Raw genomic sequence first — 12,717 nt, forward strand, 5'->3', positions numbered from 1 at the left:
ATACTAAGGGCTAGTATGCCCCAGCTTCAGTATGCAGTGGGAATGAAATATTTATACTCATGGGGAAGAGGATGAAAAAAGCAGGATGCTTCATCTTGCAATTAAATAAACAAAAAAAAACTCATTTTCACAGAAAGATGATCCACTTGGTGCTGTAGGCATGTGACATATCATTCAGATGCATATCATCTTGGGTGACATGTCATGGACTTGCAAGTTGCAGAAGTAGAACTGCCCAAGTGCTAGTTTAATTTTTGCACCTGAATCAGAAAAACTTCTAGATAAATTGATTCATAAATCAATGGTACAGTCTAGTTTATACCTGCCTCTTCTATTTCTTCTTCTTTTACTCACTCTGTTACCTCTTCTCCTCTCCATCTTCCCACCCAAATCCATCTCTCTGAAGTATGAGTTTCACTCTATCAGAGATAGGCCTACTTGCAACACATTATCACCTTCTCAGATACCTATATAGATTCATTTTTCTTTCATGATGACTTTTGGACACAATTTTTGTTAGCAGCAATGAAGATAATGTGCATGCATATAAGCACAAAACCACAGGAATACAGCTTGTGTCCAATTCAGTGAAATGAACAGTTGTTTTACCAGAGACTTCAGTGAGATCAGAAATATGTGTGTTGAGCTCCATTCTCCAGTGTTAAACACTGGACTGTACTTGAAGATGCGCTTAAGTGCTTGGTGATTCATGGCCTGTGTTTCAGTATTTTACAAGGCTGAGCCAAAGCTCCTTTCTTTTTTCAGTCAGTGAAGCTAACAAAAGCATTCATGGCTATTGCAGCATAAATTACCTTCAGCTGAAAAAACAGGGTGGTTGTGAAGGAAGGGGAAAGACAACTCTCACTGCATCAATCAAAGAGAACGGAAGCCCTGTCTTCCCAAAATCAGAGGAAGAGAATGAGAATTAATTCCTTCCTCATCACTGCCTCAGCCGCTGCCCCATTCCTGCCTCCTTTAGCTCCAGATTGCTAAATGCCCATGAAGTGGGCAGTTCTTTAATACACAGAGTTACCATAAAGTCCTTTCTCCTCAGATAAATGTGTGAAAGTGGCTTAGGAAATATCTGGCTTCTGTAAGAAAGGCTGATGATGTGTATTTGAGTGAAGTTTTTTTTTTTTTTTTTTTTTTAAGAGTCTTCAGTTTAATGGGTAATTTCCCTTGAAAATGGTAAACTGCAAATTAAATGGCAAAAAGCAATTAATTATTGAAATTATAATATCCCTTTAAAGGTTAAGAGGTAATATAAATGAAGTTCCTATGAGCACATTAATGGAATTACTATCTTCCCCTTTATAAGTGGCAACTGTAAAGATCTTACTAATTAGCTTTTTCATTGGGAAAGGGAATATTGAAATATGCAGTTATACTGCAGAAGCACAATCTATGACTAGGTGATTTTACTACAATATAATATAGAAGAAACCCTTCTACACACAGTTAAAAGCTCTTTCTGGAGCATGCAACTTTGGGGGGAAACAGAAATGGACATGTTTGAATGACATAGAATGACTTGTAGTTTGGAAGGACAACACAGGCCAAGCCCCAAAATTAAGGCAAACACACAGACCAAGCTTAAAGTCCGTCTTAAGTTTGCTGCAGCTTCCGTGTGCACACAAGGCATGACCAGAGCATGATTCAGTCCCTTGTGGCTAAGTAAGTATCTATCTGTTGCCATTCACCGTGGAGGTGAGGTGGTCTGCAGTCTCCAGTTGGATCAAATGAATCTACTCCATTTGCTGCTTTATATATCAAAAACATGTAAATACTTGCACATGTAGGTATACGAATCCCCTTTATAGACTGGGTGTTCTATTGAAGAGGTGTTTAGAGACCTTTATAAAAATCGGGCTTGGTTCTCCCGACTGAAAACTACTCCTATGTTTTGGAAGCCACTTTCTAGTGGGTACTACCTCTGTTTCAACTCACAGAGCTGAATCACTATGTTTTTCTCTGTGAGTTAAGCAATGAGAGATTTCAGAGGTTCCAGCTTCACAGTGCTTGAAATCTCTATGGACTTCAGGGTATGAACTGGAGGAAATGAGCTTCCACTTGTAAAATGAATTGGCTTTTGTCCCCAACAAGAGGATTTTCAGCTTTCCTTTCCAAAATCCCCATAAATCATTAGCCTCTTCCTTGTGAATGCGATATGTAATATAGTGACCTAGATGCAACTGATTGCTGCAGCTCAGGGGAAGAGGCAGCTCAGCTCCAGTTCTGCAGCAAATGGCTGGGAGGGAAGAACGTGGAGATGACTTGCATCCCTTGCATTCACACATACAAACATTTTATGCAAAATAAGCCTCTAAAGTCAACGTTGCATATTCTACAAATGCAGCTCATGAACTTTAAAACAGTTTAACAGGGTGGTTATGAATCAGATAAATTGTGTGGAAAACACAAACAAGCTCTGAACTCTACCCACACTTCTCCCATGTGGGGACACACACACACACACACACACACTCCCTTTTTCTGGAGCCCACACAAAATTATGAGATGCATCAAACTTGTCAGTGGCAATGACTCAGTCAGTGTCATTTTCGTAAGGATCAGGGAGGCAGGAAGTCTGCCTGTGCTTGCAAACTGGCCTTTTTTCCTGCTCCTTGCCTCCCCACCATTGCTCCAGTTAACCATTTCAACATTTTTTGAGTTAGCAGAATCAATCACAGGTTGCCCAGCAAGTGTCACTGTTGAGCAGCACAAAGCTAAACTCTATATTCTGCCAGCATTGAACAAAACACTGTCCCTCTAAGGCTTTAATAGCCTCAGGGCAGGCTGTTATTTTAAAATCCCACTTCCAACTGACAACAAAGCTCTAACTGAAGCTTTAAATTAAAGAAGAAACTTCATAATGTTATGTGGTCCTTAAAAAGTCAAATTTCTCAAAATATGCATGCCACAAAATGCAAGGAAACACTGTGGAGAGACTTGCACTTTGTACAGTCCCTGAGTCTTTCTTCAACGCTGTGTCAACAGAGTCTAGGTGAGACAGACAGATGTTCCCCTGGTAAATTAGATGCCATGATTAAATTACTTGTACTGGGTCTATATGCACAGAAGACAGGCTGCCAGTAGATGAGTGTTTCTCACTCAGAAGTTGCTCTTTCATAATCCAGACACTCTTTAAATTTTTCTAAATCCATTTGGGAACAGCGGAAATTTAAGATTAATATCATCCATATGTTTTTCCTCAGTTTGTGCAGGACTAAGCCGATTTGCTGTCAGAGGAAGACGTGTCTGTGACCTGTCGTGCCAGAGCTCTGTCCTCTCGGCAGCATTTGCAACCACAGCAGAGACACCCCTTTGCTTCCACTCTGGTGCTGGGGCAAGAGTAAATGTCTCCAGCCTCTTCGACAGCCACCAGGCTCTTCAGGACACAAAGGATGTAATGAACAGCTTGATTTTTTGTAGCTACTAATTTGAAGCTTTGCAAAATATAGAGCACTTAGGGGCTTTTAAATACATTATATTATGACTTTTTAAAGATAAAGTGACATAAGGAGGGTTTGCCACAAATAGTAAAGGATACTTCCCTTTTTGTTTTGCATTGGTATGTTATTTGCATGTGTGTGCATGTGTGTGCAGGGATTAAAAGATTGATGTTACTGGATACTGTATATCCAGTAAGACAACTGTCCTTTAGAAAGGTGTTCTGTCTATTAATTGTGAATAATGCAATTTGTAAAATTTACCACCATGAGAACCAGCATAAAAATAAATACTACCCATAAGACAATATTGGAAGAGAACTGGAGACAGGATGTTTTGTTTAAAGCTAAGTGTTTAGGCCAGGACTCAGATTCAGATGTCTCAGCCCAAAATCTCTGGAGTCTAGTCCCACCCACAGTAGAAAATGTGCAATGCATTTGGCTTGGAAGAGACACCATATGTGTGTATTAGGACCTAGTGATCTGAATTTGTTTTCTTAGCTTCCTCTGACTGAAAAATTTGCAAGCATTAGACTTAGGGGTCCTATGTTTTTTTGTGTTTAATTGCTGTTTTTTCCCTACTGCTCTGTATTGGACATAACTTAAGTAAATGTATAAATTATCAGATGTCTTCCCTAATAATACCTATCTGTTTAGTTTTTAATGTCTGCATTTAAATAATTGGGCTTTCTGTTGGTTCTCACTACATAGCCTCAAATTTACTGTTGTGTCTACACCTTTCTTTTTCATTTAAAATTGAGTAGAGACATGACCTGAAGATCCAGTTTTGTAAGATCCTCAGAACCATGTAGGCACTATCACTCTATAACAACCACATAAGAGAAAACCAGATGATTGCCTGCCAAAGAAGAAATTCTTGTTTCTTTTCCTTGTTAAAGGCTGAAGAGATGGATTTTTTCTGGCCATTTCTTTTTTCTCAGAGTTCAGGGATACATACACTCCCCTATGGCATTATATATGACAGCGAATTGTCTTACATGGTATGCTTTAATGAAAGTGGCTGAGTCTCTGATATGTATACTGGCTGGGATTGATTTAGGTACAGTGACAGCATTTTCTTGCTGTATTCTGCTATGCTGATCAGCTCCAGCTAGTCTGTAGGGCCCTAGATATAACACTGTCTTAGACAACAGATCAGGGAGAAGAGTGATATTAAAATCTGTGAGCGTATTCACCCGTCTCCCTGCTATGGTAGTCTTCTGACAGTATTTTCATGGGTGTTTTATCCAGTCTGACTTCTAATGATTCCAGCAGTGGGAATTCCATGTTTGATGTTCCCTTTACCGACTCTGAGGCTTTCTCAAAAGTGAAAGATTCTCTTAAATTTCAAAACCCCAGAACCAATTTTAAAACCAGCTTGTACTTCAGTATAGACAAGACCCTGGAGACCAGGACTTCTGTTATCACTCTGCTCTAAGGCAGTCTCTTACTTTTGTGGTTATAGGAAATATTATGGATCCTGAAGCACCTGAAGCACTCTCTTCTTTTTTCAGTCAGGTTAGATAAGGGTTGAAATATTTTGACTAATTTTCCCAGTAAAAATATATCTAAGCTCAGTGTTCCCTGAAACAAGCAACAAATGTTGATGTAGTTGAAGCATACTGAGTTATAAACATAAAAAAAAGGCAAGAATCTTGATATTAACTTATATATGTAATGTGTTTAATTTGTTTCTAATCAAAACTTCTTTTTTGACAGAAAACGGATTGTGAAATAAAGCCTATTTCCCTACAAGTGCATATGTCAGGCAACCAGCTTGTGGGGGCATTCGGAGACAGTTGGCAAGCTAAGATGCTTCAGGAGCAATGCAGACTTCAGTGTGTAGTTTCTATGAAGGGAATGCAGAATGGCAGCAGCTCAGGGAGCGAATGTAAAGGCCATATAAGGGAAGCAAATGTACTGCTGTAGAGATGCCATTAGCAAAGCAAGCACTGACTTGGGGACCTTGGCATATACCATCAAAGAGATAAATTGCATGAATAAATTCATACTTGTTTGCTTCTCCTTAGATTTACAAAGTCAGTTTTAACTGAGAGACTGTTTATGTGTGTGAAACAGAAGTTTTTTCCATGGTTATTTTAATGCCAAGCAATTCCTACCAGTTTATAATCCCAACACATGCCTAATTTAGACACCTTTATCACCATTTTATTTTAACCAAGACCTTTAGCTAAAGGAAAGCATGGCAGACCAAGTCTTTAGAGAATGTCAGATTCAGTAACGGCAGTCTATTTCTCCCTTGCTTTATGCTAAGAGCACAGTTCAAATGTCACAACGTTAGCTTAGTATCCCTGTCATTTCACATGTAGGTAAAATGAAGCAGCATGTAGGTAAAAGGTAAAGCACCTGACCGAGCCAAATGCTGACAGAAGGCAGGGGAGCAGTAGCTGAAGAGGTCTGTATTTATCAAGAAGCGCACTGCTCTGCGCAGAAATGGAGCGTGAGAGTTGATGTACTTTCGGGGTGGAGGCTTGGCACGGTAAGGAGAGCTGATCTGAGAGGAGGGTGCTGGAATGGTATGCTGCAGAGCAGGCTTCAGCTCTCCACTATGGGAAAGTCATACCAGCTCCTTTTCTGTAAGTAACCCCGGGGCGCAGCTATATTCATACTTTAGTGCGGATCAAGGGTATGCTTTTGGAGTAAAACTCCTCATCATCCTCACTTACTATGCTTTGGTTTACTGCAGTGATAAGTGCACAAAGTGGACTCTTTTCAGATGAAACTAAACCAGAAAAGATGCTCCAGGAGTGCATCTGAGCGCTGCTGGGCATTCAGTCCACAGAGCTGGACTAGAATGAATCTGAAACAAAACCTCTGGAAACATGTGAATATCGGTTCAGTCCTCAGCACAAACTTGTTTGTGGTACAGATCTGAGTGGAATGACCCACATTACTCACATATGTAGCCTAGGTGGACGCAGCCTAGATGTACGGTATGCAGGGTATGCCTGCATTGTCTTCTTTGTGAACCACATCTTAGCATTGAGCCTATATTTAACCTACTTCTCTACTTCTATTTGAAGCACTTTTCCTTGAAGAATATGCTTTAAATGTTAAGATGGAAAGCTAGATCTTGCTAGATACTTTCCAATCCATTTTTTATCCCTTGAGAAAATACACATTTTCAGTAGTGTTCTGATTTTAAGACTTTGCATTTGGGAGAAAAATAGACTCTTATTTTTAAAAAATAAAGTGGCTTTGTAATTTAATTCTGAATATGACTGTTGTTACTATTAAATGTTGTAAACACAGGCTGAGTGCAATAAACCTTACTTCCATTTAACGTTAATAATATTAATGATCAGCACTTAAATCACAGGCCATGTTCCAGAATTGTAAAAGAAACATTACCAAAGAGATTTTGCACGTCTGGTGCCGATATAATTTAAACCTGGCATAAAATTGTCTTCCGTCTGAAGGAATTTTTTCCACACCAGGGTGGAGAGGCGGCAGAAGAGGGAACCTCTGCTTCTCCCGGGGGCTCGGCGTGCACCCCCCCCCCATCTCTCGCAGAAAGCAAGCCCTCCCCAAAACTTTCCCACCTGGGGAGAGCACTGGCGCTCCCAGCTCCTCGCTGGACCAGACCCCGGCGGGATGAGCTGCTTGGCACTCCGGTCACATTTACCCTCGGCGCAGACCAGCTCCCAAACTGCTGCGATCAAAACGCTGGATCAGCAGCTCGCCTGCGGACGCGCACACACGCTCTCGGCACCCGCACCCCCGCGGACCATCAGCCCGCGCCCGGGCGGCCCCCGCCCCGCTCCCCTCGCCCCCCACCCCGGTTTTCTCCTCCTCTCTGCCCCCTCCGCTCGCTCCCGGCTCCGAGCGGAGTCCCGCGGCGCCGCCGCCGCGCTCCCCGCCGCCCCCCCCCCCCCCAATCCGGGCGGCCCGGCGGGGCGGGGAGGGGCGGGGGGAGCTGGATCGACCCCCACCCCCGTCCCGCCGGCCCCTCGCCCCCCGCCACTGCGCCGACGGCGGCGGGTCCCGCCCGGGGGGGCGGCGGCGGCGGGTGGAGCGGGGGGAGGGCGGCGGCGGCGGCGAGGTGCGCTGCCGCCCGGGAGCGGAGTCAAACGGGGCCCGAGAGAAACGCGAGGAGGCAGGGAGGGAAGGCCGGGACCGGGGCCGGGGCCGGGGCCGGGGTGGGGGAGCGTCCCGGGTCCCGCCCCGGAGCGCCCGCGTCGCCTCCGCGCCGGTACCGCGGCGGCAGAGTCACTCGGGGCGGCCGCGACGCGCCGGCCCCGCGCCCATGTGCTCCGGGGAGCCGCGGCGGGGACCCCCGCTCCCAGCCTGTGAGTACCCGGCCCCGCCGCCCCCCTGCGCCCCCTCCCTGCCCCAGCCCCGCCGCCGCTGCCCCCCCCCCACCCCGGTCCTTCCCCTCCCCGATCCCCTTCCCGGACCCGCGGCCCGTCCTGGGTCTCCCTCCCCTCCCGGACTTCCAGCCTTCCCGGACCGTCCCCTCCCCGATCCCCCTTCCCGGACAGCTGGCCCGTGCTGGACCTCCCTGCCCTGCCAGACTTTCCCTTTCCTGATCCCCCTTGCTGGACCCCCCTCGGGTCCTGGGTCTCCCTCCCTTCCCATATCCGCTGCCCTCCCGGACCTTCGCCTCCCCAATCCCCCCTTCCCGGACCCCCCGCCTGTCCTAGGTCTCCCTCCCTTGCCAGACCCTCGGCCCTCCCGGACCTTCTCCTCCCTAATACCCCTTTCTGGACGCACATCCTGTCCTGGGTCTCCCTCCCTCCCCGATCCCCCTTCTCCTCCCTGCCCAGCCGTGCAGCCTTCCCCTCGCATTGCCCTGGCGGAGCTCAGCTCCCGGCTGCTGCCACCTCCAACTCCAGAGGGCGGGAGCGACCTTTTGTGGGGCAGAGGAGCCCCCCAGCCTGGAGAGGTCCCCGGGAGCAAGGCAGTGGCCTCCCCAGGCTGTGCCCTGCTGGAGCCACGGGTCGTGGCAGGGACCTGCCCCTGGGACCCTCTGTGTTGTTGCCTGTTTCCAGCCGTTTCTCCCCTCGGTTTCAGGGAATGATCCTCCCTAAGTGCCGAGACCCACTGCTTCCTTAAGCGTTTGGTGCTATTCCAAGATATAGGCAGATCCCTCTCCAGAAGATGCATCTGGAGGGATGGAGGCACCCTATGCCCCTCTCAAGTTTTTGTGGCGAGGGTTTTGGTAATTTGCAGGTTGGAAGGTCACAGATAGGCTGTGGCTGTGAATAGTTGGGCTTGCACTTCTTGAGAAGCAGCAGAGGCCTTTGTCAAAGTTATAGAAGAGACTTCTTTTTCTTAGTGTTTTAAAAGTAAACAAAACTTTTGTGTGGTGCACATGCTTAATTTCACTTACAGAGTCTTTACCTATGTTCCCTCCTTTGACAGATGTAGTATTAATTTTATCGCCTGTACATGAATTGAATTCACTGATTGGCATCTAATCATGCTTAGAAAAAAAGGCCCTGTAAATAGCTATCAGAATTAATTTGGCAGCAGCTGTGAGAAATGATCATAAATTTACAAATGCAGTTGGATTTAGGCTTAATGATCCAGCATGGCTTTGACAAGAAATATAACACCAACCTCTGGGAGGTAGCACTTTGGTTTCTATAATAGTCAAAAGTACTTGGCAGCTCTGGGGCTGAGATGAGAGATTGGGAGTTGTCAGGGAAGAAGCTCCCGGGGCTCCTGGGTTTGGCCTGGGAAGAGGCAAAGAAGAAAAGAAAGGAAACTGGGCTGAGTGCGAGCAGGAATAGTAAGAGAGACCTCTGTGTTTTAAGCATGTGCTGCTTGAGGTTGTTTAGGGATGAATTTGAAAGGCATGAAAATGTCTTCACCTGCCAGGAGCCCGTCTGGAGCTGTGGGTTCCTGGCACATTTGAACACTGAACAATAATAGGCTGCTTTTGGCCCACAGGGAAGCCAACAAATTAGGGGAGAGCTGGGGAAAATGCCACCCCTCTGCCACAAGGGCCTAATCCTGCAAAGCCTCAGATACTGCAAACAGTTTTGCACTGAAGCTGAGGAGCTGTATGTAATGTAAAGTAGGTTTCTGAGGTGTTGCAGGATGAAGGCGCAACTGCCTGGGGATGAACGGAGCCTGGCTTTTCTTCCCTGTTGGTATGGGACAGATCAAGGCATGCAGTGGAGAAAAGCGACTAGGCAAGTGCACAGGGAAACCCTGAAGGTGGCTGCAGAGCGTTCCTCGATGAACGCGGCTGACAGCGTACAAAGCTCCCTCCCACCACCGCTGCCAGTAATCTGTTTCACTGACAGTAATTCGAGTGGCTGCTTGCAGTAATGGGACAGAGAAGTGTGATGCCTTAATGAGAAGTGCTGTAGGAAGGAAAAGGCAGATTTTTTTATTATACCAGTATTACTGAACTTTTTTTTTCTCTCTCTCTCTCTTTTTTTTTTTTTTGATATTTAATTAGGGACCTTTGTCTTCATGATGGGAGAAAACATGATCATGGCTGTTAAGATCGAAGCTTCTCCCAGGGCAAGGATTTATCAAGGCTGAGAGACTCTGGATTATCCATAAACCTTCTCTAAAATACATAGGCGTCTCCCTGTCTTCTCATTGTGAGGGGTCTTGAGTACAGATACCAAGATGGCATCCAGCCTCACCTGTGCTGGCGTGATCTGGGCCTTCCTCTCCTTCCTTTGCGCTGCTGCCTCCTGCGTGGGGTTCTTCATGCCCTACTGGCTCTTGGGGTCTCAGCTGGAGAAGTCTGTTTCCTTCGGCACTTTCCGGAGGTGTTCATACCCAGTGCGGGACGAGAGCCTCCAGACGACCGTGATGGTGGAGCAGTGTGGCCGCTACGCCTCCTTCCAGGCTATCCCAAGTGCTGAGTGGAGGATCTGCACCGTGGTGACAGGGCTGGGCTGCGGGCTGCTCCTCTTGGTGGCCCTGACGGCACTTATGGGCTGCTGTGTGTCCGAGCTCATCTCCAGAACCGTGGGCAGGGTAGCAGGAGGCATCCAGTTCCTGGGGGGTAAGTGTTATGTGCTCTATGCTTGCGCTGTGAAGGAACATGGTGGCATGGTTCAGGCTGTAAGTTTACAGGTGTGGAGGAGGCTCTGATGATTTGGGGTGAAGAGGGAGTCATTCCAACCTTCTGCTAGCAAGGGAGACCAGACCTGGGCTCCCTCGTCCATTGATTGGGCTGCCTGTGTGTCTAAGCGTGGCCCAAGGACTTGCAGTGACCTGTGGTCACTTTCTTGCACTTAAGTCCCTGTATAACCTTTGGGAGTTGCATGCCAAATTCAGAGCACTGAGCACAGCTCTTTGTGGCAAAGACTGACTTCTGTGGCTGATGTTTTCATGGTGTTTTTACAGACTGTAGATTTTGGCAGAGCTCAGCAGAGATGGATTTACCTGGAGAAGTGTGGGGGCTGCAGAGCCCCCAGGAGCATTGCAGAGGATAGACCTCTTTGTTACTGTGCAAATATCCCCAGCCTTTTTCTTTCTCATTCCCACTCTCACCATGCACACAGCTGCCTCCACCTCTGCTCTCTGCAAGTGTGTGGATCTGGCAATGAGGCTGCAGCCCAAGTTTCGAGTGGGCAGTGTTCACCCCTGGTAGCGGTGGCTCACGATTGCAGGAGGAGCACAGTCAGGCTGTCTGATCCAGGCTGTCTGATGGTACATTGAATTTGTCAGGTCTGTGGTTGGGATAATGTGTGTGAGAGAATTATTCCCCTCTCCGCCTTTTCTTTTCGCTTGTAGATTGTGTGGCCTGAACCACGGAGTATTTAAAGATTATGAGACAATAAAACAGGATCCTCAAGCTGTATTTTTTTTATAGGACCATTTTTTCGGTAAATCATCACTGTCTTGTCACGGGTGATGTGCAGATCAGTACTGTTCTGTCCGGTGCATGTGCTACACCATGTACACTGTTCTGTGTGTGCTCTCCTCTATAAGGGGAGTGTGTTTCTCCGGGCTTTTGGTACTGATGCTCCGCAGTGCCCATACCCAGCTGTGCATCTCCAGACAGACCACTTAGCAGCAGACTTCAGTGGGAGGACTCCTAACTCTCTCCCCTCCAAACAGAAACTCATCCAGCAAGGGAAATATGGACAGATTCACAGTGTGCAGCCATAAGAAAGCTCAAGACAAACTTTGCTGTAGTCTGGCTCAGGGCTTATAACCGAGGCCGTGTCAAGCCTTCAGCCCTGCGGAAACCGGTGCAGCTCCCTCCCGGTGGCGAGAGGAGCAGAAACCCTAGCTCCGACTTTTTGAGCAGTTACTCCACTTTAGAGCAAACTAACCCTGTCACTTCACCCTTCCCTCGGCTTTGTGATCAGCAGGCATTCCTGTGTTTAAGTTGTCTGACAATTTGAAAATGCAGCAGCTGCTCAAGGGTTAACTCTGCTGGGAATTGCTACTTCTTGAAGCCTGCTCCGTTTTGAAATTCCACCAGGGCAGCCAGAAGGTGGGGAGGACGCCCTGCAAGCCCGCTCCGTCTCACTATTTTCACTCAGAGCCATCGCAGCCTCTGCTTGGCTGTAAGCGCCCCCGTGTATTTCCAAATGCCAGCTCTGCTCATCTGCTCTGAGTTTGCGTTCGGTCCCTTTCTCGCAGCTGGGCTCCCTCTCTGCCCGTGGAGCCGGGCTGGCAGCACCTCTGCCCGCAGCCGCGGCGGCGAAGCGTGACCGCCCGAGCGGGGGGCAGCTGGGCACGCGTCCCCCTCGCGATGTTATCGTGGGCTGGCGGCAGGATGATGGATCGTGTGCAAGGAGGTGAAAGGCCCCTTTGGACCGTGCCTGGCAGCTAGCCTGGAGCTAGCCCCAAATGAGCACGCTGCATCCCTTTGCCCGAGGACGGGACACAAGCATATAGGGCTTCTCCGCTGTAAGTGACAAGCTGCAAGACGTGTGAACTTGTGATACGAAACTAAAATTGCCGAAGACTTTACTTACAGTTCAGAAATTATTTACACAGCATGTCTAATTTTCCCCTCTACTGAGTTTTATGGTTGTCTCTCATTTCACTCAGCACTGCTGGAAATGCGTAAGAAATTGAACAGAGTGAGAAACCATCATTTCTCAATTGCTTAAAAGCTAACTGTGGGGGCATTAGGGAGAGGCCAGGTGATGCAAGCCAATAATTTGGATGAACTGAAGGGACATATTAAGGTAGAGATCAGATGCTTATATCCTTAATAAGATCCTTACCTGCTATAAATCAGTATAGCTTCATTGCTTAAATGACATAACTACATTTATTCCAATGTCTAACTTAGGCACCATAATTACTGGGTTGG

At 47.2% G+C, this 12,717-nt stretch overlaps 2 protein-coding genes across 2 annotated transcripts in view; one reads left to right on the top strand and one right to left on the bottom strand.

Annotated features, from left to right (window-relative positions):
• COG6 (component of oligomeric golgi complex 6) overlaps positions 1–7,164 on the bottom strand; it is a 77,696-nt gene extending 70,532 nt beyond the window's left edge. Inside the window, exon 1 of the mRNA XM_062567074.1 lies at positions 7,013–7,164. The gene's annotated coding sequence lies outside the window, so the exon portion shown is untranslated. The remainder of the gene's footprint in view (positions 1–7,012) is intronic.
• Positions 7,165–7,495: 331 nt separating this feature from the next.
• The window catches only part of LHFPL6 (LHFPL tetraspan subfamily member 6), a 147,773-nt gene continuing 142,551 nt past the window's right edge, over positions 7,496–12,717 (top strand). Inside the window, exons 1-2 of the mRNA XM_062567075.1 lie at positions 7,496–7,759; positions 9,883–10,443. Of these exons, the coding sequence (XP_062423059.1) occupies positions 10,059–10,443 (385 nt within the window). The 5' untranslated portion in view covers positions 7,496–7,759; positions 9,883–10,058. The remainder of the gene's footprint in view (positions 7,760–9,882; positions 10,444–12,717) is intronic.

This window comes from Rhea pennata, chromosome 1 (genome assembly GCF_028389875.1).
Source record: "Rhea pennata isolate bPtePen1 chromosome 1, bPtePen1.pri, whole genome shotgun sequence".
In the NCBI taxonomy this organism is placed as follows: domain Eukaryota; kingdom Metazoa; phylum Chordata; class Aves; order Rheiformes; family Rheidae; genus Rhea; species Rhea pennata.